The sequence below is a fragment of the Orbicella faveolata genome, unplaced genomic scaffold (genome assembly GCF_042242905.1).
Source record: "Orbicella faveolata isolate gen_17 unplaced genomic scaffold, um_ofav_v1 contig_35, whole genome shotgun sequence".
Classification (NCBI taxonomy): Eukaryota; Metazoa; Cnidaria; class Anthozoa; order Scleractinia; family Merulinidae; genus Orbicella; species Orbicella faveolata.
The window spans coordinates 18,952,786-18,979,539 of NW_028301564.1; the positions used below are offsets into that span (position 1 = coordinate 18,952,786).

At 42.0% G+C, this 26,754-nt stretch overlaps 1 protein-coding gene, 1 long non-coding RNA gene and 1 pseudogene across 8 annotated transcripts in view; all 3 read left to right on the forward strand.

Moving 5' to 3' along the window:
- Nucleotides 1-4,421, forward strand: part of LOC110055604 (protein inturned-like) — a 34,451-nt gene extending 30,030 nt beyond the window's left edge. For all 6 annotated transcript variants that reach the window (XM_089272688.1, XM_089272687.1, XM_089272689.1 and 3 more), the window contains 4 exons: nt 414-615; nt 1,156-1,342; nt 2,567-2,712; nt 3,086-4,421. In XM_089272688.1, the coding sequence (XP_089128814.1) occupies nt 414-615; nt 1,156-1,342; nt 2,567-2,712; nt 3,086-3,191 (641 nt within the window). In that variant the 3' untranslated portion in view covers nt 3,192-4,421. The remainder of the gene's footprint in view (nt 1-413; nt 616-1,155; nt 1,343-2,566; nt 2,713-3,085) is intronic.
- A 367-nt stretch (nt 4,422-4,788) lies between these two features.
- LOC110055579 (uncharacterized) lies at nt 4,789-19,152 on the forward strand (annotated as a pseudogene). The gene is made up of 3 exons (XR_016201795.1): nt 4,789-5,606; nt 11,870-12,514; nt 12,826-19,152. The product of XR_016201795.1 is annotated as an uncharacterized LOC110055579 (transcript).
- A 125-nt stretch (nt 19,153-19,277) lies between these two features.
- Nucleotides 19,278-21,206, forward strand: LOC149103638 (uncharacterized). Its single transcript, XR_016201796.1, has 2 exons — nt 19,278-20,163; nt 20,591-21,206. It is a non-coding gene; the product is annotated as an uncharacterized LOC149103638 (long non-coding RNA).
- The last annotated feature ends 5,548 nt before the right edge of the window (nt 21,207-26,754 follow it).

A 26,754-nucleotide genomic window follows, 5' to 3' on the forward strand; every position in this document is an offset into this window, starting at 1 on the left:
GAACCAACTGGTTTGCCTGCGACCAGTTGGGATTCTTAACAATGTTATGTTCAATTTGAATTATTTGTTTCAGTTGTTTGCTCGGCCCCTCTGGCACTTGTGTTATAAACATTGCCTAGGGTAAATAAAGTTTAAGTTTTTATTTTTTTAATTTTTTTAATGGAGAAAAGAAGGGCTAATAACCCAAATTATGTTACTTTGTGCTTCTCTTCTTAGTTTCGGGACTGGATTGCACACTTTGGTTGTTCTTGCTTTTGAGCTTTTTAAAACACAAATCTATTCGGCAGTGCTAAATGCATGTAAAAAGAAATTTAAGTTTCTTTTTTTTCGTTTAGTTGAACCAGGTGCTGTGTCAGGTTTGTTTTTTCTCTCACCGTGCCACAACTATGTTTTCCACTCTTATTTTTTTACAGACGAAGTCGAATCTTCCGACAGTGGCAGCGTTCCCTCGACGCTTCGTCGGAAAGGTTCGGACAGTTCCGGAAGTTTAGGTAGCTTCGGCACCAAAGGCAAACTGAGATCCCTCCGTTCCCAGCTCTCTCTCAATTCTGCTGCCACGTTTAGGAAGAGCTTACCGGAAAACATTCCCGACCTGTCACAGATGGTTACGGCTAAGTAAGTGTTGGTAGAAAGTAAAGTAAAGCTCGAATCGTGACTCAAACAGCCTATCGATTTCTGTAGCTTGAAACGACTGAGATTATTACACCTACCCCCACCCCTACCCTGTACTGGATACTAGTTCATCGCAAGCTATCCCTCCAGAGCATTTTTTATTTTGTGTAGAATATTTTCTGCTACCTATTTATGTTTAAGGCATTGAAAGAGTATTGACAGAGCTTAAGATAGTGGGGAATGGGCTGTACAGCTGAGAGTCATCTCTTAACCCAATTTCTAGTTGAATTTTGACCATAGCTTCTATTACCATCCTTTACATAGTTTGCCTTTCTCACTCGGACTTCAGACACTAGTATAGTACTGTTCTGAAATCCAGCCATTATCAGTGGGCCTTCGTGAGTTTAAATGATCTAGGAATGTGTTAAAACGTTTCAAAATCATTATAAACCGTGCTGGTAGTGGTTTTGCCCTCCTCCCTTTTGCAAATGCATTCTTTCTTCTCAGTTATATGCCCTAAATCTTGTTTTGTGTGCGATTTAGGTTGACTGGCGGCACAGAGAACACGTTGTTTCATTATGTCAGCTGGGACTCGTTCAATGGCATTGTAGTGTGCCCAAGTGACGGAGATGCACCTTCCACGGGTGGGCCGGTGCACGCAGAGGTTCTCAACACGTTTCACAAAACTTGTCTGTCAATGCGTAGATTGTTTTCCCCTTATTACAAACAGGTAAGTTCTGAACTCGCTTTGACCACTTGAGTCGATTCTCAAGTCAGCTTGTGTGTGGCCGTCCCTATATTACATCAGTGTTAGGCTACTATGCAGTACTGTTCATTATAATCCATCAAATATTTTCGCACGCACGCAATTGGTCTAGACGCGTCACATGACTGAATATGCCCCAGCTAAAACTGATGAATATCTGAGTGATGTTGTCCAATTTTCCAAAGATTCCGCTTGCTGCGAAAAATATTTGAAGGATAATAAACACAATAGCTTCCATTTGGCGTGAGAAGATGCTCGGATATTTGTCCTTGGTCATTATCTGTTCCTGGAAGATCACAGTTTTTTTCGAACTTCACTCTCAAGAAACTGTTCGCTTCTCGGAACATAATGTCTGCGGACAAATATCCAAGCACATTTGCGCGCCAAATGGAGGCTATTATTTATTTATACAAAGTTTTTACTTTAATTAACAACTGCATCGCTAAATGGAGGTTGGGTGCCTGAGACATCCAGGAGTTTCCATTATTGGCGGCCAGCTCTTAGATGAAGACCGTTCCCACGAAACCGAGCCATGAGCCCCCACGTGGTAGGGGATACAGACACCCGTCACACTAAATTAACAGTGGAAAGAGCGGAAGGAAGGGAAGGGGAATGTTTGAAGACGTGCTCTCATGCAAAACAACGCTCACTGTAAACGCTATGGCTGTGAAGGCTGCTAACACGCGGAGCACGTGGAGTCCTGGTGCGTGCATATATCCAAACGCTGCTGACCAGTACGGGAACGGAGGCGCTCTTTGTTGTTAACTCCGTTTACTAAGCACTTAATGACTGGCCCCAAGGGAAACAGTGAGTTTTGTTTCCCTGAGACCCTCAGTTCATTGAGGTCGAGGGGAAACAAAACTCACTGTTTTCCGCGTGACCAGTCATTAAGTGTTTTGTTATACCTCCCAACTCAAAAATAGAGAAAAACTGTGACGAAATCGTTTGCTTGACGCCGGCTGGCTCACAAATATGTCGCGGTTTCAAGGAGCACGACCTGATCACGTGCGAGTCGAAAGTTCAAGTTGTTGTTTCCCTAGGGAGTTGGTGAGTTTTGTTCGCCCTAGGGAGTTAGTGAGTTTTGACCGACGACACGTGACACGTTCTCCTCCAGTCCGAAAACGTATTTGAGGTGGGAGGTATAACAATTGCATTTAACTGCATTTAATTATTTTGTCCCATTCCCAGCGTTTAAAACGCAGTGACCGTCGAAGCCGATTTACACCTTCTGGAATGCAGGGTGTGTTAGAACATGGCGTACTATTTCACAGGACTCCCGAGAACGCAGCGGAGCAGAAGAAAGTTCCTTCAGTCCTCAAGTACTGGGTTATAGGGTACGTGGACAAAAAGTGGAATGAATGATCTTTTTCAAATTTTTTTCCTTAGTGATCAGTTTGTTTAGTCTGACTTTGTATTGACATTTTGAGGGGAAGTTCTATTCTGATCACGGCAGAGTTTCCTAGGAGTCTGTGTGGTCACTGATGAAAAAGAGCATTCTGATTGGGTCTTCGAGGGTTTCGAATTTTGGAACACACTCGATTTGCTGCTTGTCTGAAACTTTCTTCAAAAGAGGACTGTTTTATATCTAATAAAACTTCTTTTTATTGCTACCAATGCTAGGTCAGCTCTTAGGAAGGTGGCTTAAAAACAGTTAAAATTTAAGCAGTATTTAGCTAGTATTTTAAAAGCTCCTCTTTGCTTTTTCAGGCGCCTTCTTCCAGGGGAGCATCCTCGTGAGTTGTACGTGTGCCACCACCAATCAGTGCCCCAATGTGCTGTGGAGCTGGCCTTCAAACTGGGCTTTGGTGTATGACCGTAAAGTGCGCCAAGCATATGAACATCAAGCGCGTTCACTGAAGAATTCTGCTTCGAAATCTGAGGCAGTTGATTTATTGTGACAAGATTACCAAGAATAGAGCCACAAGGTTTTGTGTCTTGGCAGTAGTGAAGGGTTAGGACCGTTATTATTCCGGACCAAATCACACAAACGACAAATTATTCGCTTATGACAGAGGCTTAGAATGTTAGAACGTTGCAAATCACAAGACAGCAATACCACGCAACCTCCAGATTAGATCACATGCGATTTTGATGGTCCTCTGTAGTTATCCTAGTATACATAATACCAAACACCGTTCAGCTCTTTAGCCTTTCTGTTATTTGAATGATTCTTTCGTGTGGTGTGGCTCTGTTAGAAGAAACGGTCACGCTGTCCACAAACCCCAACAGAGGAATGCCGTTACTCCGTTACTGTCACGAAACCTACAAGAAAATACATGTACTGAAGAAGAAAATTCAACAAGACGTTTAAAATTATGTTCATATGCTTTATGTTGGGTTGACACTAAGCAGTACGGCACAAGTAATGCAGTTGAGTCATGCATGGGTTATTTCAGGGTAGTAGTTGAGTTATAAGCCGAACGTTTGAAGTGATTCAGGGGTGTTAAGAATAGGAACAGACCTTCGTGTTTTTGGAGAAGGGGATAGGCCATTTTTCAGAACGACTTCTTTCTCGTGACCCAATTTTTTACTTGAATTTTCTTTGTCTTTCAGCGGGAGATTTGTTTGTCTCGTTTCGTTGAACACTTCTTCCTTCTTAAAAACCAATGCAGGAATTATTTTGTGTGGTATTTGCCTACCCTTCCTCCGTACGCCCCCCCCCCCCCCTCCATCCCACCCCGAAGGAAAACGCCAATCCCTTGCGCTGTCAGTTAACATGAAGTGACAACTTTCGGATTTGCGTACATTCGTCCAGCTCCTCACACAACGATCCCTTCCGAATGGTCTCTGATTTCGTGACATGCCTGATCGAGTGAGGGCCAATTTTGTTCCCAAGCGGTTCTCTCGGAGTACAAGCCATCGTATACGAACGGGCCAAAAATAAGCCCAAGGATATCATCCCGTTAGGGCTAATCCATCGTCATATCTATGAAACATGTTAAATTGTATAATATAGCCAATTTACTTGTCGTTATTTCTTATACAAATTATAAATCCAAATACCTAAAAAGTGTATTTTAATAAAACGTTTTTGATATTCGTAGACATGTCTTTTGCCTTTGGTTATCCAAGGAGCAGTGTATGGTGTCGAAAGCCAAAATCAAAGTAATTTTTCCAGTCCGTAAAAATGGGACACGGATAAAACAGTGAACTAATCAAAACTCGAAGTAATTGCACGTAGCTTACGCAAAGCGCGGGAAAACGTGTGCGAACGAGTCACGATTGGTTTTGGTTTTACTTCTGATTGGATTAAAAAAGTGGCGCGAATTTTTTAAGCCAGTAAGGTGACATAGTAATGCAAAATTAATTACTTTTCGACACCCAAATGAAAACCGCTCTTTTAACAGTAGTGTGAATACTGCTTTCATTGTAGGAAGCGCCGTAACTGACGTATATGACACGTAACAAATTTGTTCCCAACTTTAACCAACGAACAGACTTGATGTGCGTGTATGACATCAAGATAATTTCAAAAAGAGGTGAAACTTAACCTAAACGAGCCAGTTTTTGGTCTATTTTTGCTAAATAGACAAAACAAGACATGTCCGTCAAATTTTGAACAATTGTGTCGAGGAGTGTTCAGAGCCACCAAAATGAAAGTCACCCTAAATCTCTCAAACACAATGTTTATCAAAATTGACAAATGACAGCTTCGAAAGGATCCATAAGAGAAAGTTGTGAACGATTTTTCTTGCGGCTGACCATTAAAGAGCCATAGTTATTGTTTTTTCCCATCCACTGGTGTTCGCACTTGTAGATATTTTGGCTCACTCTACGACAAGTTTTAAAAGAAAAGATTTATGTACATTCTAGAAAAAATTCGGCCAAGATAAGCGTTTTCTGGTCGATTCTTTTTTCCCACCATTTGAGTAACTGCCCCGGGATCTCCATGCGTGACACTGTCTCATTGTTGGCGTGACGTGACGTTGGCGTGACTCGACGTTGCCATGAGAATTGTCAAAAATCCCAATGTCCCGGATCTCGTTACATGCTCAGGCTATGGTTTCGGTTTGACTGCGTTGTGCAAGGTTCGCTAGAGAGATTTTTCGTTCAGAAAGATCCTGCTTCAACTCTAAAGCTACAGAACTACACGAAAAAGCAAGAGGAACGGTTGGACGATAGGTGGCTCGTAGTTTGGGAGTAATTTGAATCAGATATGAGTTTTATACGAGCTAGAATTTTTCAACCCGGAAGCTGAGATTCTGGTCGTGTATAGAAGGAAATAACGGTAAGTTGAATTGTTAACCGCGCGGCCATGGGCCGAGCGCGGTTCTAGGTTTACCCGTGGTTTGTTATTAACCGCGCGGCCATGGGCCGAGCGCGGTTCATGGTTTACCCCTGGTTTTTTTTTAACCGCGCGGCCATGGGCCGAGCGCGGTTCTAGGTTTACCCGTGGTTTATTATTAACCGCGCGGCCATGGGCCGAGCGCGGTTCTAGGTTTACCCGTGGTTTATTATTTTTTTTTTTTGTCGGTGACCAGACGCAGACCTCCGCTCGGCCAAACTTTGAGTCACGCAACGTGTGATGTTTTGCCGCCAGAAGCTGTTAAAACATAAATACACGGACAATTTTACGGATATTGTTTTCTTTTTTTGTGGGTAAAATATATTTTCTTTTCGCTTTATCAAAGCGTTGGATTTAAAGGGAATAATAAATACGCTGAAAAAAGGTATTACGTCAGCCATGGAATGCGCTGACGTTGCAGCTTTCACTTTCACTACGTGACAAATAAGATCGTGTTTACTTTGCAAGTTTATTTCAGCAGAAGCGACGGTCATTAATTTATTTGTAATTTTGCGAGTATTTCTTGTGGTTTTAGGCAAATGAAGTAAATCCTTTGACTGTTACATCGCCACGAGTTCATAGATCGGAAGGAAAATTGAATATTTGCAAGCCAAGCAAAGAACGTGTCAGAACGTGCAAAGATTACGTCATTGATAGGGAAATAACCACCGTAGTAAAGATAGCCGTAGATAACGCAATTCTTGAATTATGTGACTCGTGTGACTTCTTTGCTAACCCTTAACTCAAGGGAAAAAAACAATTAAATTTAATCGTGACTTTAAAGAAAGAAAGCGGTTTGTAATAGTGTTCGTATCTTCATGACCATACATATCCCGAAGAAAGTTCCAGATTAAGACTATTACGTCATCGGAGATGTCACAACGGCTACGACTGATGGTGCGATAATAGAGTTTGTGTTGATTAAGTGCTGTGATGTCTACAGTAATCAATGAATCATCAAAGATTGCTTTGGAATATGCACTGCGTTGCGACTGTAGTGCTAAGAAAACAGTTAAATTTTAAAAGCGCGGTTATAAGATCTAACAGATCTTCTTGTTTACATGATTAACTTGCAATATTTATTGCTCGTACACATCGATTCATCTTTGGAACGCTTCCATTCTTTGGCTAGCCATGCTTCAGTTGAGAGAGTTGTCATTGCGACTGGAACAATTTACATTCTGTTTCTTGCTCTGTTCCCGGCCCTGTTGTCTGTTTTTCCTTTGTAGACTCCGAGTCGCATGCCTATTCTTTTGGCATCTTCTCTGTTTCACTTCCTGTTAATTAATCAAGTCAATGTCTGTTTGCCTTTCAGTTTCGAAGAGATTTTGTTTAATTTCTCACGAAGAATTTGTATGCGATTAATTACGTGATCGTTTCTCATACAGCCTCAGCTTTCTGCGTGAATATCAGTCAGCAGCAAGTCGGGTTGTGTAAATAATTCGCTTATGCCTGCTTACTCAAAGCAAATTAAGAAACTTATTTGTACATATACGACAGTAAACAAGGGTAAATAACTATTAGAACCACAACAGCTTAGGAATTCTACTCTGGAATGCTAGGATCGACATAAATATTAAATATTCTGTATTGCGTGATATATGTAGACACCATTTCGTGACTACGTCAAGTCCTAAAATCCAAAGCTAAAGAAAAACGAAAATTGTTATGGTTGGCCATTCGTTTCAAAATTACAACAGGGTATACGCGGGTTTTTCTGCCGCGTATACTTGTTTACGTATGGGCTTTAAGCCCATATATACGACCATTTAGATCGCGTATATACGCATTTTTAAATGGCCATATACTCGCGTAAACTTAAGCGCGGGGATATGCGAAATAACTGCCCAAATATACGCGTCCTACAAGGACCCATATATACGTATACGCGTGCTAAAATGCGCGTATATGCGGGTCTCGTAAATTACGTTGTATATGCCAGCACGAAATGTTCCTTTTTAAGAGAATGGCTGTTCGTGTATGATAGCAATGAAAATTACTTTAATTAGAAATCGTCAATATGGCGGCAGTGGCGAAATGGCTTGTCTTGGTCTATCTGCTATTTAATGTTTGTTACTGCAGCTCTCCAGTGACTGAACTTCTAGAAACAGTTATGCGTGTTTTGAATGACTGTTCAAGATTTTATCCCCACGGTAGTCGTAACATGGCAGAGAACTTGATCATTCGTCGTGAAGTTGCTGTGGATTCTGTTCACCGTTTAGGACAGAGGTGACCAAGCGAATGCTGAGAGAATTCTGCCTCTCGAATTGTTGGTGAGACAAATTCAATACTTACTACATAGATGGGAAATGTTTGCAGTTCAGTTTTGAACTTGAGTGATCTCAAACTACACAAAGCATAAGCAGTGGAGAACAGTTTTATAGAGAAAAATTCATATTTGGGTTAACTTGTAATACTGGGTTAGCATTAACTGGCTTTCGAGCAACCCGGCTCTGATGATTCGAGAATTGAGACTGACATGGGTTTTCCAATTCTGGTATCAGTATCATGCTGGGTCATTTGCTAAGTAGAAACATCTATGTTCAGCGTCAGCGTGTAAGGGAAAGTTTTTTTCAAACTGACCCAGCAGGGTCTGATTTGAGGTGGTTCAATACCATCACAAGGCATCAGGGGACCTAATTCTCTCTGGCACATTGATGGACTACACTGCCTTATCAGTTGGAGGTTTGTAATACATGGTAGTTTTGACAGGGCTTTAGACTTTAAGTTGTACAACAAAAAATTCTGCTGCTACTGGGCTCGCTCTGTTCTTAGCTGCTGTACAAAGTTATAGATTGCCCTCTAGAGTGTGTTCAGACGAAGGGGATGAAAATTTAGAGGTAGGAAGAGCTATGCTATGGCACAGGGGATTTAATAGGGGAAGCAAAATTGCTGGGTTGTCTGTACACAACCAGTGAATTGAACGTCTGTGGAGAGAAGTCTTTATTGAAGTTGGTCAGTTCTACTACACTCTGTTGTACCAGATGGAAGAAAATGGCATCCTGGAATCGACCAGCATAATCGATCTGTTCTGTTTGTATTACATATTTCTTTCCAGAATTAACAACCAGTTAAACCTCCTAGTTGAGGCATGGAATAACCATGCTGTACACACAACCAATATGGGTGAACGCAGTGATTTTACAAGATATATGTAATATTGGAAATACTAGCTGTCAGGGACACATTTGATGATAGCACTCAACCAGATGAATTATCTGGTGAAGACCCAATAGGACTTACACTAAAGTCACATTCTGTTTCCTAAAACTCCCCTTGAGGTGTTGATATATCATAGGCTGGACGACCCGCTCTTCCATTAGAGGCTGATACAGTTGGCAAAGCCCTAATGGAAATACACTGAGGTACATGAAACTGCTCTTAATGCAAACATTTCCCATCTAAGTAGTAAATATTGCATTTGTCTCACCAGCGATTCTAGAGGCCATATCTTCTCAGCATTTGCCTTGGTACCTCTCTCCAATGAGTCAACTAAAGGATTAGCCTGCGTAGCTTGGCGGTTTAGCAATTTTTTAAGCAATTTGAGCGCGAGCGCACAAAGCGACAAAACCGCGAAAACCAGCAGGAGCCCCCCAGGCTCCTCGTGGCTACGCCGCATTTGGCGCTCGTTATCACGGCTTCGTCGTTTTGTTAGCGTTAGGATAAAATCTTAAACAGTCATTCAAAAGACGTATAACTGTTTCTAGAAGTTCATTCACTGGAGAGCTGCAGTAACAAACATTAAATAGCAGATAGACCAAGACAAGGCATTTTACCACTGCCGCCATATTGACGATTTCTAGTTAAAGTAATTTTCATTGCCATCATACACGAACAGCCATTCTCTTAAAAAGGAACATTTCGTACTGGCATATACAACGTAATTTACGAGACCCGCATATACGCGCATTTTAGCACGCGTATATATGGGACCTTGTAGGACGCGTATATTTGGGCATTTATTTCGCATATCCCCGCGCTTGAATTTACGCAAAAATGTGGCCCTTTAAAAATGCGTATATACGCGATCTAAATGGTCGTATATATGAGCTTTAAGCCCATACGTAACGTATGTAAACAAGTATACGCGGCAGAAAAACCCGCGTATACCCTGTCGTAATTTTGAAACGAATGGCCAACCATAAATTGTTTCTCGACTGAGGTGAGGGAAACGACTTTTGGTTCGACTTATCGGGAGGTTCGAAAATTCGAGGGTTTGAGAAATCGGGATTCAACTGAACTTACAGATTACTCCCTCTTCGGCAATTTACTTAGTATATTCATCTTGCTGTTCTGGGAACATTTTGTAAACGAGCGAGGGACTACTCGACCATAACTTTAGCACTGCTCTGACCAAAAATGGAGAAAAATCGCCGTGATAGTGTCCATTTAAACTTCCATCCAGTCGTGTTGTATTTAACAATTTGATTATGACCTCGAAATTTCTATCGCTTTCTTCACATGCAGACACACACAGAATCGGCCACCATATTCTTAACAACCGCACACTGCTAGGCTACTCACAATCTACAAAAGATTATATAATATCCCAAATTATTCTCGCATTTTGATTGGTTCTCGCTTATGATATTTTAGAGGACAGACGCACGACTGACGCCATCAGTAGAAAGATTTTCCCTCTGTGTTTTAAAATGGCGGAAAGTTTTGTGAATTAAGATAATATTTTTCGTGAGTGGGCGAAAGATAAAGTACAAAAAAGTCTTGTCGAGACATTGAACAGGTAGGAGAAGCGGGAAGAAGAAAAAACCTTTCTTTTTTAGAAAATGACTCAGAAAAAATATGCGAGCAATCTCAGTCGGCAGTCGAGCGAGACTAAACCAAACACAAATTGGTCTTGAAATTACTTAAGGTAAGAAACCATTGCTCTATGTCGAATTTTAGCAAACCCAATAAACAAAATGTTTATGAGATTAATTTATTTAAAAAATTCATCGTTTCTCAGTCTCAAAATAATTGTTGACACAGACTGATGTCAGGGATGAGACATCAAAACATCTCTTCTTAAAATCAGTTAAAACGTAACCTTGCTTTCCGACGCTAATGTTCCAGTCCGTTTCAGGGCACAGCAGTGTCACTAACGCTCCTTTCATTCAAAACTCGAATCGGATGGCCTCCAGTGTTGACCGCAACCGCAAGTTTTCCGAGCGTATTTTTCAACTCCTGGAATATTCAAGGTAACGTTCAAGTTTTTCGGCTCATAGAGCTGCTCTGATGAAAAAATTGACTTAACTTTTTCAGCATTTCCAGCAGTTCAATTCTGCTTTCGCTCTAAGTTTTAATTCCACGAGAAGCGACGCTCGAGTCAAGTTTGACAGTGGCGTGATTTTGCTGCACCAATGACAATTCTTTGCTACGCATGGCAACCACGGAGATTGCTTCATTTTGTATAGACAACAGATTACGTCAAATTGCTATTTTCGTGTTTGCCAAAGTGGGCAAAGGCCGGCTTTCAAGTTATGTTGAAAGATTTTGAAATAAAAAAGCTTTTTCTGCAGTATTTTGTTTCTTTGCTATATAAAACAAATAAATTCCATGTTGCCATGCGTCTGTTCAGTAATAGATCACAAAAGACGTCAAAATGTGGTAAGAACATCAGCTATCGCCTCCTTTGCCAATTTTTTTGTTCTTACCACATTTTGACGTCATCTGTGATCAAGCAATTAGATTATGAGTTCGAGTTTTCTATCGTGTGATAGTTGATGACGGCGCAGCCCGAGTCAACTATCACGCATAGAAATCGAGAGCGAATAATCTAATTGTTTTAGTATAAATCTACTAGTCGTTCAAAACTTCATCTAAATCCTCTTCACAGACACTTCGAAAATGCCAAGAAGCGGCTGTCATTTTGTTAAATGACGCACGGCAACATGGAATCTATTTGTTAGATATATAGCGAGTAGCGTAGCAATTACGAGAACGAATTTCGTGATAGAAAGCAAGTATATACTAAAGTTTGATAGAAACACGGAGTATATCTCCTCAAGTCAAGGTACTTATCTTGATCGTATCTTGATGTTCTATACACATCTAAATTATTAAACAGTGATCCGAAGAGGTTCTGAGCTATCTTAAATCTTGACATTTCAAGCCACACTTTTCGTCCGAAATATAAGAGAAGAACGAGACCCTGTAGACCCTGAGTTTAAGTCGTTCAACCGTTTCAGTTGTTTCTTGCTTGGTTGTAGGAACTCGCCAAAGTCAGCTCGTACTCAAACTGGTGAAGATATAAAAAGCTACAGGTATGACTTCCATATCCGGAACATCTCTGGAGCAGCGACGATGGTTAGTGGTGGGTATTGCTCTGCAAAGTGTCCTCACGCCATGCCTCAGAGATAAGATTCAACACGAAATGACACCATTCTACCAGCATATGGTGCGAAACTTTGGATTAGACAAGCAGACGTTTGCAGCTTACCAGAAAACAATTCCACTAAGCACACTGAAGCTGAACTATGAAAGCATCAACAATAACGCTACCCTGCATCGTAATCCACGCCACTATGACTACTGCGTGAAGGATGAAGTGTCCCTGGCTAAGCTGTTCATGAAACCTTTCATGGCACATTTCAACGCATTTGACAGTTCCTTTGACACTTCAGCAGCTCTGGCTGTTCTCTGTGGTGCAACACCATTCGCGACTGTAAAACCGTTTGCTGAAGATGTGAGATCTAAAGTACGTAATGAATGGGCACATTGCGACTTCGCAGCTTGGACTGAAGCGCACTATGATTACTGCTTCGATCTCATGGAGGCCTTGGTTACCAAAGTTCGCCTTCCGCCCGCCGACGAAACGAGAATCCTGGGTGAACTCGGACTGTGGAGGAAACAAGGTAAGTTTAACGTGTAAAATTAGTAGATATTAGAGTCACCGTTTAAAATGGTGTCTGGATCGTTGTCATATTCATTTAGCTTGATACTGAAACCAGTAATCAAATCGCTGCAACCATTCGATCAGAGACCTGTACTGAAAAGATGAGTAGAGCTCTAAAGAGCTCTAAAGGCATCCGAAGAGTCATAAGAAATACACGAGCAGTCTGGTTTGTAATACCACACTGCAAAATGCAATTCTAGCCATTGTAGAAGTGACTGAAAAGTAATTTACACAAGTGTCTGTACTTGGCTACTTTAATTATTTACACAGGATTAGAGATATGCCTCGGTAAACCACTCGATGATACTCTTCTTCGGATAATACGCAAGGAAGTTCAAGGTCTGTCTGACTCACTGGAAGACTTCAAGGAAGAAAACGCTGCTCAGGTACGTGTTACTATTGAGTTATTCAAGTCTGAGTTTGACGAAGTCCTAGCCGTAGTTCAAGAAAAGCAGTCTCGTCTTGAACAAAGGTGTGAAGAACTCCAGCACAGTCAAGACATCTTAAAAGAAGAAGTTAATGCAAAGGACAAGGAACAGAAGCAAGTGCTAAAGAAAACGGAATTACAATTGCAAATGAAACAAGAACAAATAGAAATTTTCTGTAAATCTTTGGAAGTCAAAAGTTCAGCTATGGAGAAAGATTTGGAGAAACTGACGACCACGATCTGCAAACTACCAGCATCAGAATATCCCAAACAGATAGTGTTTGATGTTCCAGAACGAAACAAATGGTTTACAGGAAGGGAACATGAAATGGAAACTCTCGAAAACTGCCTAACATTCAAAAGCGACAAGGAATTAAAGATCGCTGCCATTTGCGGCCTTGGAGGATGTGGCAAGACCACTTTAGCAACTTCTTTTGCATGGAAACGCAAATCCGAGTACAAGGGACGTGTATTTTGGTTCTCCATGGAGGATGACAGAAAGTTCGAAAACACCGTGAATGACCTAGCTTTGCGCCTTGAAATCCTGTCAAATTCCTTCGATTTGACCTTGACCAAAGTTTTAACGTGGATCTCGAAGCAGAAGAGACCCTGGTTACTGGTTCTTGACGATGTAGACCAGCTCAACTTCTCTGACCAAATGCAGAAAGTTTTGTCTGGACGGTGGAAGAGGCAGGCAAACGGCCATCTTCTGCTTACAACAAGACGTGAACAAAGAGAGATAGGTCAATACCTAGATCTTGATCCTTCTTGCTGCATTGATGTTCGCTCCTTCTCAATAGATGAAGCAAAGAAGTTTTTTATTACTCGAATTAGTGTCGATGAAGATACAGGACACGAAGACGAAATGCTAACTAAGCTGGTGCATGAGCTCGGATGCCTGCCTCTTGCTTTAGAACAAGCTTGTGCACATATTAAAGCGCTTCAGTGCCCCATCGAGAAGTATCTGGAAGAATACAAAAGCCAACGACTGACACTTCTGAGTGAGTATCCGGCAAAGCCATCGTGGGAGTACGAGTCTCAGAGTCGCCTAGCAGTTCATACGACTTGGCTTTTAAACTTTGAATACGTCAAGAATTCCGCACATGGAGAACTGGCATCCCGTTTCGTGCACGCGGCTGCGTTTCTGGCCCCCGAGGAGATCCAGGAAGAACTAATCAACCATCAGCTTCTTTCTGTGGAAGAAGGTCAATCAGACCAAAGTTCTAACCTTCCCCTCCTGAAACACCACATCGTGGAAGTTTTAGCCAAGTTTTCACTATTTCAGAGGAATACCTCTACATCACTCAGCTTGCACCGTTTGGTTCAAGAGGTCATTCGCAACAGAATGACCATTGAAGAAACGGCCTCGTCATTGCATATAGCGATACGACTTCTCCACGACTCCTTCCAGGAATGCCCATCACCTGACCGAATCCTCACGGATGTTGCAGGTAGTTTACAAGAACAGGTTTCCTCGTCAGTGGCTGAGCCTTCGATGTTCTACTTGTGGTCCAAATTAACCAGTCATGCGTCTGAGCTGCAGCAGCACGTGATGTCACTTCTGGATCAGCAGCACATCAGAAAAGAGGTCAAAGCAATCGTTTTAACTCATGAGACAACTCGCGTTATGTATGAGAATGCCTTGCAATTAAGCGTACATGGCCACCAAGAAGAAGCGAAAAAAGCCGAACGATTTGCAATTCAAATTTTGAATTCGACCACAAGTGATTGTGTGACTCTTCCCCTCGAGGATTTACGGAAAATATTTCCCCATACTCTGCCTCTTTCTCAAATGCTGCAGAAAACTATTTTGTACTCATCTCGGCCTTCAACTAAGAATGAGGAGTTTGGAAAGAGTGGAAATTTTGAAAGTGGTGACATGGATGCGATTCGTTTACAAGGAAACACGTTTTTCAAAGATGGTCGTTTCAATGAGGCAGTTGAGACCTATACTAAAGCAATTGAAGCTAACGCTGGAACAAAAAACCTGGACCCACGCCTACTGAACAACAGAGCAACTGCCTATCTTAAATTACAAAAGTTTGAAGAATGTCTTCAAGATGCTGAGGAGTATATAAACATTAAGCCAGAATGTTGGAAAGGATACTCAAGGAAAGCTTTGGCTCTTAATGGGGTTGGACGGAAACGTCCTGCGTTGTGTTCTGCAGCCATTGCATACTATTATGATGCAAAATGTTGTCGTTGTTATGAGCCTTTCAGAAATGCATTCCAAGATCTGGATGGAAAGTGGGAAGTTGTTGACTCTTCAAAGGCACTACAACGTGCTTTAATGCGAAACAAGAGCCAGAGTACAAGGAAGAAAGTTCTGCTGATTAGAAATGGTCAGTATGAAATACCAGAAGGCGAATGTTGTAAGGACGTAGAAACAGGTACAACCTTTTACAAATACGGAGGTTGTAATGATATTACAGACACCACAATGGCTGCTTTTGACGATAAATCGTGCGTGACATTAACATGTGGAGATGTTTTCCTTCGTAAACAGTGCTTCTTTCAAAGAATCACTATTTCAACAAAGGAGACAATGTGTGTTCAACGAGATGGAAGTGTTGAGTTCGAAAAATGCAGTTTTCAAAACGCAGCATCAACTAGCCCAGTGATATCGATTGAAGGAGTAGCAACATTCCTTGAATGGACAGTCAAGGACAGTGAAGGTAGTGGGATAGCAGTGGGAGGATCTGATGCATCAGCCGTGCTGGTAAAATCTCACATCAGTGGTAATGATAATGGTATGATAAACCCATACGCCTTTGGAATCAGAGTGCACAATAGAGGAAGTTTATTGGTTCATGAATCCCATATCTATGGAAATACAAGGGGCGTTTGGATTGATGAAGGCCCAGTGCAGGGTGTTCCAGCAAACAGAGTGGTGATTACAGAATCAGAGATTTACGACAATAAATACGAGGGTGTTGTCGTAGGTGCGGTTCCTGAGTATCCTGGATCTACTTCTCCTGTGGTCATAATTCGGAAAAACAAGATTTTTCACAATGGAACGTTCGGTATCCGCGCGGCACTGAATATTAATGACGTAGTTGTTGAGGAAAACACGGTATTTGAGAACTACTGGTGGGGTGTCTGTGTGCACACCGATTCTGGTGGTCTATATAGGCACAATGAGATTTGATAACAACAAGATGGGTGGTGTAATGGTCAGCAGACGGAGTCCAGGAAAGCCACCCTGCGTGGTAGAAAACAACTTTATCCACGATAACTGCGGACCGGGTTTACATGAAGGACTTCGTGCTGAAGAACAGCATTCGTTCCCACTGGAGTATAGCTCCTTTTTCACGAAGGCAGATAAAACCATGGATACTGATGTGACATTACCCAACAGTGTGTCAGCAGTGTTTAAGGCGAATCATTGTGTTGGAAATGATTCTGGACACAAAACGTTTAAAGTAACCGACTTAACATACTGCGCCTTTTGTCTACGACGTGATATCGAATTAATGTCTTGTAAACGTTGTATGACAGCAAGATATTGTGAAAAGGAATGCCAGAGAAAACACTGGAGGACGCACAAGTACCTCTGTAAAGCTGTTGGTGAGAAAAACGCCGTAGAAGTGTCTATTCCAGATTACGAGTATGTAATGACCTCAGTAGGAAGTCCACGTCTCAAACCTACTGGTCCAGACTACGCGCCCCCTCCCCCAAGAGACGGAAGCCGTTTTATTGTGAAAATTCAAACAATAGAAGATTCAGGCCGGTTGAGCGCAAATTTAGACATGAGAGGATTCGAGAGTGATGACCGGGACCCAAATAAAGCCACCATGATTCTATATGATCGCAGCCGCCAGGTAAATTTTTGTGTTAGCTGTGAACCACAAATCTATCATTTAATCATGGAGTGTGGAATGATGGGAATGAAAGTGTCCCTCACCAAGAAACTGTACTGCTGGGCTGCCTTTAAAGATGGCAAAACCCTTCGTATATTCACTCATGAATTTCCACGTGTACAAGACTGGTGAGCCTACCGAATAGTCATGGATGGGGATTCGAATGTCTAGAAGCTTTTTGATAAATATTGTTTGCGTCGATGATGTAGTTATACAGCGCCCTGCACGCAGAAATTCTTCTGGAAACTTTGCTATGAAAGAATGCCTAACGTCTTCAAGTGATTGTATCTTCTGTCAACTTTGATGTCGCATTTATTTCTCTTGCTGCGCTTCGATTGATTATTGGATTGTGAGAATAAAGTATCCTGCAGAACGCACCTAAAAGCTTACTACATGTACCGCTGACTTGAACACTCGAGGAAAGCGAAAAGGTGTTGGGTATATCATTTTACCAGCGCACAAACACGCAGGCCTGGCTCTTTTTTCATTGGGTCTTTTTCAATGAACAACATTATTACACTGCTTGACTATGTGAAGACGTATTCTTTACTTGCAGTGAACTATGATTTATTCCTTCTAAGGATCTTGTTTATTGAATTGAACATAACTGCAACACTTGCTTCAATATTCAAGATATTTCAAAGGAGCAAAATCAAGATTTCTCTTACGTCATTTTCTATTTATTTTTAATAAAGAAGACCTCAAAATGATCGCTTTCAAAGGTAGAGTAATCTGAACGTGTGGAATCTTTGGACTCGAATGACAAAATTGAGAAAATTGGGCAATTTTTTCAAGATGTGTTTCTGTGACCTAACTCCTTTAAGATCAACTGTGTTTGGAAAGTATCAGCTAGGATTAAAGAGAAAATCATATTTTGTTCACCTCTGTCACTGGTAGGTAAAACGACAAGTATCATACAAGCGTAGTCTCGAATAATGATCAAAAAAATTGTCAGGTTCCACACCACGTTGTTCTACGCTCCGAACTTTCGAATCTTTGGTTGGCTACAGCAGGAAATAGGCCTGGGAAGGTCATATTTTAAACAAACGCCCTGTAATTCCTTGACCTCCGTAATAGCTTTTACTTTGGGAGACGCGGTATCCTCCTGAATCGGAGTGTGGGAGGCAAAATTGATAGCTCAGGAATTTGACCATAATAATTATTTTCTTCTCGAGTGCCGGGTTAAGAAGTTTTATTTTTATATTTTGTTATAGTGCCTCTGTTACCGAGTAAATTTTATTGTTGTCCAGAAAATTTACAGCGGGACTACCACGACCAATTCCACTAAAGCAAATTCTTTGCAAATTGACCACTGGCATTTTAAAAGTTTTAAAATAGCCACTAATCCACGTGACCACAAATCTGTTGCCTTTGTAATGTAAAGCTTGATTACATGGATAATTTGTGTGACGATAGGTTTTTCCTGCAAACACTGTAAATTTCGCACTGAACGGACACTTGAACTGGAAACTGGGGGAATCTAACTCTGAGAGCACTGCTTGCCTGCGGGAACGGAAATTCGTCACGATTTCCTGGTACACGAGGATCTGCTTCAATGGTCTTCACTACGGACGTCAAGGAAGAGACATAACTTGGTCCAACAGTAGTTAATTCTGCACCCGACAACAATGATCTTCGTAATCGACGTTATAAGCGTAATCCTGATCGTAATCCATGTAATCGAAAAACCTTTACAAACGTACTTGTTTATATATCATCCTTTACATACACGTCAAGTGTTTACAATATGATAATGCAATACGAGCGGAAAGTGCTTTAATTAAGATAGCGAACTCTAATCAACACCACGAAGTTTCCAAAATTAAAAATAGAGAGCTACGATTAAAATTCACAGGTTGAGATTAAGATAGAACAAACTTAGGAAATTAAAAGTGAGATACTTAATTTGAAATTCTGAATTGGTGTTACCGATAGGAAGGGAACATCCCATGAATAGAAAGTATTAAAACTCCATTACTGAAAAATAGTTCAGCTGGCTAACTTCCGAGGAAACTAATAAAACTTCATTACTGAAATATAGTTCAGCTGACTAGCTTCCGAGGAAACGGAAGGTAGATTTTAATAATGAAAAGAAACTCAAATGACCTGATAATGAACTATTTGTTTTCTAACTGAAAGTTAGTGAAACGGCTTTGCATATGTTCAGGTGTACAAAGAATCGGCAATGTACAAAGTAGAACAATAACTTAAGATTTCTAGTTGATAACTGACGAGAGCCTACTGTTGGGTTTTTTCTATAATTTTCCAAATAATAAAGAAATGCCCGTGCAACGGCGAATTTTCTCATAACATTTGTTGGAAAACTATTGTTGACCTCCACGATTTTTGTTCTTTAAATTTGTAGAAAATTTTGTGAGGCGGCCATGGTTACAGTAGTCGCTCTGTAAACGCTGACCACTTAGCAACAGAATCTGGTCACATAACGCTCATTTTGGATACAAACAATGAAAGTGTCTCACGGTCACCTTTTCAGTGGTAGGCTTCAACCCCATTACTTCCTACTACCCTGTTCGAAAGCCTAAATCACCCGAGGGCTTAAAAAAAGCAACATGACAAACAATGTAAACAAGAGCGAAGCAAATCCTTCACGCCTTTTTATTTTCCTGTGTTAGAATTATCTATAACGCAAGGCTATAAGCTAGGTATAGTAACAGCTGTGGTTGACACTGATAAAAAAAAATTAGAATGTTGGTAAGGCTTCAACGAGAATATGGACTTTGACCCTGGAAATTACAAAAGAGCGATTGAAATTGCCTAATTCCAAGGCCTCTATATTTCGCCTCAGTTGATCGTTTTCCGGTCACGTGGTCGGAGGCAAAAAGTGTGCTTCTCGGAGACGTCTCCAAAATCGATTTTCCGTGAAGGCCTGGGAGAAAGCCGTACAGGATCTAGGCAACGATTGAAACAAGATTCATAGCTACAGGATAGAACCAATACGTCTTTTAGACAATTTATATCAGAGAACTTGTTGTTACTTGTTGTCAGTAACGTTAACTTTACCTACCAAGGCTCCCACGACTGACAGATCTTCAGATGGGCAATTGTCCTCCACTGTATGAAGCGCCATTTTGGCGAATTTAGTTATAAATCACTTCGCAGTAAAGGCACTTGTGACAACCCCTCCCGTCAAGTGGTGGTGCAGATATGTTGGCAACAGCCGTGCCTGCATCAGGAAAAACAGTGTGCGAGGAGCTCCATGCCCATCTAAACTCCATTGATCCACATTTCCAGTTCACCTATGAGGTTGAAAGGACGGAGCCGTTTGAAGTAAAGGACGCTCCATGTGCTGGTAGTCATAGGGTACGTTGACAAAAAGTGGCATAAATTGAGAAACACCAAATTACAACTCAGGATATTGTCACTCTTCAAATTTCTGTTTAGTGATCAGTTTGTTAAATCTCATAACTTACTTGTCTGAATTAGTATTGATATTTTGAAGAGAAACTGCATTCTGATCACGGTAGAGTTTGACGTGAGTCTGTGTGATCCATGAAGAAAATGGACATTGTGATTGGGTCCTTGTGCGATTCGAATTCTGCAGGAGAGACCGCTGTTACGAAGGTGTTCCGTCGATTTGCTTTTTTGAAACATTCTACAAAAGAGGACTGATTCCTATCGCCTAAAAATCTCTTTTTATTGCTTCCTGGGTACAATTTTAGGCAGCTTCTAGTGTCTTATCATAGTAAAATGTACTTAGTATTTTAAAAGCTCCTCTTTGCTTTTTCAGGCGCCTTCTTCCAGGGGAGCATCCTCGGGAGTTGTACGTGTGCCACCACCAATCAGTGCCCCAATGTGCTGTGGAGCTGGCCTTTAAATGTATTACCGTTAAATGCGCCGAATTTATGGACAGTTATTTTCAGGGAAAACAAGCGAGTTCATTGATGAATTCTGCGTCTTGGATTTGAAGCATTTGATTTACTGTGACAAGATTACCAAGGACTAGAACCACAACTCAAGGTTTTGGGTCTTGGCGATAGTTAAGGGATAGGACCGTGATTGTTTCGGACCAAATCACACACACACGACACATTATTCACTTACGATAGAGGCTTATGTAGAACGTGGCAATCACAAGACAGCAATACCACACAACCTCCAGATTAGATAACATGCGATTTTCATGGTCTTTTGTGGTTCTCCTAGTATACATAATTTTAACAAACACCGTTCAGCGCTGCAGATTTACTGTTATTTGAATGATTCTTTCGTGTGGACGCTGTTAGAAGAAGCAGTCACGCTGTCCACAAACCCAACAGAGGAATGCCGTTACTACGTTACTGTCACGAAATCTGCAAGAAAATATATGTACCAATTAAGAGAATTCAACAAGACGTTTAAAGTTATGTTCATATGCTTCATCTTGGGTTGACACTAAGTAGTACGGTGCAGGGGCCCGTTTCACGAAGGTCACGAAACGTTTTTGCACCCGGAAAGCCACAGCAAAATCTCGAAGCTTATGATTACAGAGCTGTTTTATTCACGTAGTTTTAATATGAACAGAGGTTCCCTTCATAGAATAAGTTTCAGGCGTATACACCTCTTTGTCTTTAAATACCGATTAACTGAAAATGGCTTTCAGTTACTGGCCCGAAAAGTTTCCGGGGCTTTCGAGAAACGGGCCCCTGGTAATGGAGTTGAGTCATACATGGGTGATTTCACTGTATTTGAATTCAGGTTGAGGGGGGGGGGGGGGGGGGGGGGGTTGTTAACCGTAAGAACAGACTGACATGTTTTTGGAGAAGGGGATAAGCGTGTAGGCCATTTTTCGCAGCGACTTCCTTCTCAATTTCCTTTATCATTCAGTGGGAGATTTCTTTGGCTCGTTTCGTTAAACACTTTTTCCTCCTGAAAAACCATTGCAGGAATTACAGTTGAACCTCCATTGGCGACCACCTCTCGTAAGCGACCACCTCTCCTCAGGATCCCTCAGCGACCAGTGTTCCAAAATACCAAATTTCCAAGCCAAATCACTATATTTGGAACCTCTTGTAAGAGATCACCTCTCGTAAGCGACCGCGACTACTTATAGAGCTAAAGGTTTGGAATTTTCTTTCGTTTTTAACCTCCCGTAAGCGACCACTTGACAAATCATAGAGCGACAATTTGATAACGAGTAACATTCTCACCTTCCTGTTGTAACATTCTCACCTTCCTGGGTTGTACAAGAGACGGAAATTTCTCAATGGAAAGTACCGCATTTTTTCGAAATTGACTTTTCACATGAACAAAGCACTTAAAGCATGGGGTAAGTACAGTTACTTACGCTAATGAAACACAATTTTGCCCAATATGGTCTAAGCTCTCGTGAGCAACCATCTCCCGTAACCGCTTTCTAGAGGTTCGACTGTATTTTGTTTGGAATTTGCCCACCCTTTCCCCCGTAACCCTCTCCAACCCCGAAAAAAACGCCCATCCCTTGCGCTGTCAGTTAACATGACGTGACAACTTTTGGATTTGCGTACATTCTTCCAGCTCGTAACACAATAATTCCTTCCTAATGGTCTCTGATTTCGTGACGTGCCTGATGGAGTGAGGGCCAATTTTGTTCCCACGCGGTTCTCTCGGAGTAAAAGCCATCTCGTATGCGAACGGGGCCAAAAATAAGCCTTGGAATATCATCCCGTTAGGGCTAATCAAGCGTCATATCTATAACACATGTTAAATTGTACAATATACCCAATTTACTTGTCGTTATTTCTTATGTGAATTATGAATCCAAATACCTAAAAATTGTATTTAATAAAACGTTTTTGATATTCGTAGACATGTCTTTTGCCATTGGTTATCGAAGGATCAGTGTATGGTGTCGAAAACCAAAATCAAAGTACTCTTTCCATCCAATAAAAATGGGACACGGACAAAACAGTGAACCAGTCAAAACTCGAAGTAATTGTATGTAGCTGACGCAAAGCGCGGGAAGACGTGTGCGACCGAGTCATGATTGGTTTTGATTTTACTTCTGATTGGATAAAAAAGTGGCGCGAATTTTTAAGTCAATAAGGTGACATAGTAATGCAAAATCAATTACTTTTTGACACCCAAATGAAAACCGCTCTCTTAATAGTAGTGTGAATACCGCTTTCATTGTAGGAAACTCCGTAACTGATGTATATGACACGTAACAAATTTGTTCACAACTTTAACCAATGAAAAACTTGATGTACGCGTATGACATAAAGATGATTTCAAAAAGAGGTGAAACGTAACCTAAACGAGCAAGTTTTGGGTCTATTTTTGCCAAATAGACAAAACAAGACATTTCCGTCAAATTTTGAACATTGTGTCGAGGGGTGTTCAGAGCCACCAAAATCAAAGTCGCGCTAAATCCCTCACACAATGTTTATCAAAAATTGGTTCAAAATGCCAGTTTTGACAAATGACAATTTCGAAAGGATCCATAAAAGAAAGTTGTGAACGATTTTTCTTGCGGCTGAGCATTAAAGAGCCATAGTTGTTGTTTTTTCCCATCCACTGGCGTTCGCACTTGTTGATATTAGAGACCTTAAGCACCAAGACGGGAGATGGCGACGGCGACGGCACATCCGCGTAAAGGCTGTGGCGAGACCGGCGTCGCGTTCCACTCGCCTGAGCATGCTAAGCAACACTGCGACGGCAACTTCGTATGGATCTACAGCAAGAATCTCACGGCACATCAATTTGTCATGCTCTTCGGTCCAGTACATTGCAGACCTGTTAAATCATCACAATAAAACGGACATTTCAAGCTGCTTGTCCTAACTTTCTCGTTCAAAGCATTTCAATGGCCGTTTCCACACTAGAGACGGATTATCCGTCTGCTACATTTTCCGTCTTGGTATGGGCCGTTTTCACACTAGAGACGGATAATCTATCTAAGACGGGTTATCCGTCCAGCACGGATAATCCGTCTTAGCGTGAAAACGGAACGGTGTTCATTTCAGACGGGTAATCCGTCTATTTTTATGTGGAAACGGCCAATCAAGAGAGGTAAAGAGGAGCGAAAGTTTTGGTGGGAATTTTCTAGATTCAGTTTTAGAAACGATTTCTGGCGGCTAAAAAAGTTTAATCAACGTGAAAATGTAAACAATAAGGTGCATTTATTTTGCCTTGGAGTAAAAGGTAGGTTGCCCCAGTTTCGCTGGCCATATTAAATTGGATCAGTGATAACTAGAGCACAGAAGATATAAATGCAATAGATAATAAAGTGTATTATCGTTTGTCTCACGATGTAGTCACTTGAAATGTAGATCGCGACGTTTCGACTGCTTACTGCTAGTCTTCTTCAGGCGATAAGGTCGACTGATTGCACGGTATCATTTACATCACAAAGGTCGGCTGTGATTGGTGCATTTCGATCCTCCTGTGTTCCATTGATATCTATCTATCTGTAGATCGATCGATCGATCGATGTATCTATCCATCGATCTATCGATCCATCGATCTATCGATCCATCGATCTATCGATCCATCGATCTATCGATCCATCGATCTATCGATCCATCGATCTATCGATCCATCGATCGATCGATCTATCTATCTATCTATCTATTGTTCCGGCGAGTAGCTGTTCCCTCAGTGGTCCGCTGTTGTACCGTTCTCGTGTTGTTGTGTTTTTTGATCGTGGGCATCCATGCTTCAGGAATTTCAATTCCACTATCCCTGTTGATGTTAATAGGGTGAAGTCTTATGTGAATAGCTTCCTTGACCCTACGTGTGTACCAGTGAGGATCTCGATCAATAAACTTGACCTCATCCCAGATGGGATAGTGGCCGGTCTCGTGGGTGTGTTCAGAAACGGCGGAGGTCTGGGTACGGACGGGTCGTATATTCCTGTCGTGTTTTTTGATCCTCTCCTGCATAGATCTCCCTGTTTCCCCTATGTAGACTTTGCCGCACTCACAGGGAATCCTGTAGATAACACCATCTTGTTTAGCCGGGTTGACGGTGTCCTTTGGTCGCACTAAGTGTGACCGAAGTGTCGTGTCGGACTTAAAGACGGTGCGAATGCCTTGTTGTTCTAGGCAGCGGCGGAGAGACTCCGAAATTCCTTGGACATAAGGTAAAACGGCGGTGGATTTAAATTCTGCGACGGGCTCTCTTCTTGGGGTTGTTCGTGCCTTGGTGATCTTCGGTACAAAAGAGGAGGGATATCCGTTAGAAACAAGTACAGAGGACAGATGTTTCTTCTCTCCAGCGATTACTGATGGTTTGGTCACGAGACGTTTAGCCCAGTCGTACAGACACTTCACAATACCGCGCTTTACTGACTGAGGGTGGTGTGAATCATACGCGAGGTACTGATCAGTATGTGTTGGTTTCCTGTAGACACTGGTGGTAAGGCGGCCATTAGGTTCTCTATAAACTGACGTGTCAATCTTAGGCTTGCAAGGTGCGGACTCTACTGCTTGTTCTTCAAATATCTCCATGTAGAGATTAGCAATAACCGCGGATACAGGGCTTCCCATGGCTGCGCCGTCCCGTTGTTCGTTAATCGATCCGTTGTACTGGAAGTACGTAGATCTTAATACGAAATCTAAGAGGTCCGCGATTTGAACTGGTGTAAGTGTCGTGTGGTCAGCGAGGCCTGCGTCGTTCTCCATTTTTTGTAGCGCGGCTTGTACGGCGCCCTCGATCGGTACGTTGGTAAACAGTGACTCTACGTCGAAAGACACCATGATCTCGTGGTCCTGGATCTCTTCGCTGGCGATGGTGGAGGCGAAGTCAGTTGAGTTTTTCACTGTGAAGTTCGAGTTACCTGCAAGAGGAGAGAATACGTTAGCCAAGAAAGCAGACGGGTCGTATGCAAAGGTGTTGACACAAAGATCGACACAATTGGCCAAAGCGGTGTGTCGGCCTTGTGGATCTTCGGCAAACCATAGATCCTAAGTGGTTGTTTGTGTCGGGGTCTGATCTTATTATAAACCGCCTCTGATATGTGTCCATTCCGTTTCAGGGTTAGCAGCTTCTCAGATAGCTTTCGGGTCAAGCGGTCTGTCGGATCTTTGTTGAGCCGCCTTTCTCGACACGTCAGATTATAGAGAACCTAATGGCCGCCTTACCACCAGTGTCTACAGGAAACCAAGACATACTGATCAGTACCTAGCGTATGATTCACACCACCCTCAGTCAGTAAAGCGCGGTATTGTGAAGTGTCTGTACGACCGGGCTAAACGTCTCGTGACCAAACCATCAGTAATCGCTGGAGAGAAGAAACATCTGTCCTCTGTACTTGTTTCTAACGGATATCCCTCCTCTTTTGTACCGAAGATCACCAAGGCACGAACAACCCCAAGAAGAGAGCCCGTCGCAGAATTTAAATCCACCGCCGTTTTACCTTATGTCCAAGGAATTTCGGAGTCTCTCCGCCGCTGCCTAGAACAACAAGGCATTCGCACCGTCTTTAAGTCCGACACGACACTTCGGTCACACTTAGTGCGACCAAAGGACACCGTCAACCCGGCTAAACAAGATGTCGTTGTCTACAGGATTCCCTGTGAGTGCGGCAAAGTCTACATAGGGGAAACAGGGAGATCTATGCAGGAGAGGATCAAAAAACACGACAGGGATATACGAGTCGCCTGTACCCAGACCTCCGCCGTTTCTGAACACACCCACGAGACCGGCCACTATCGTATCTGGGATGAGGTCAATATTATTGATCGAGATCCTCACTGGTACACACGTAGGGTCAAGGAAGCTATTCACATAAGACTTCACCCTAATAACATCAACAAGGAGGAAGCATGGATGCCCACGATCAAAAAACACAACAACAGGAGAACGGTACAACAGCGGACCACTGAGGGAACAGCTACTCGCCGGAACAATGGAACAATAGCAGGATCGAAATGCACGAATCACAACCGACCTTTGTGATATAAATGATACCGTGCAATCAGTCGACCTTATCGC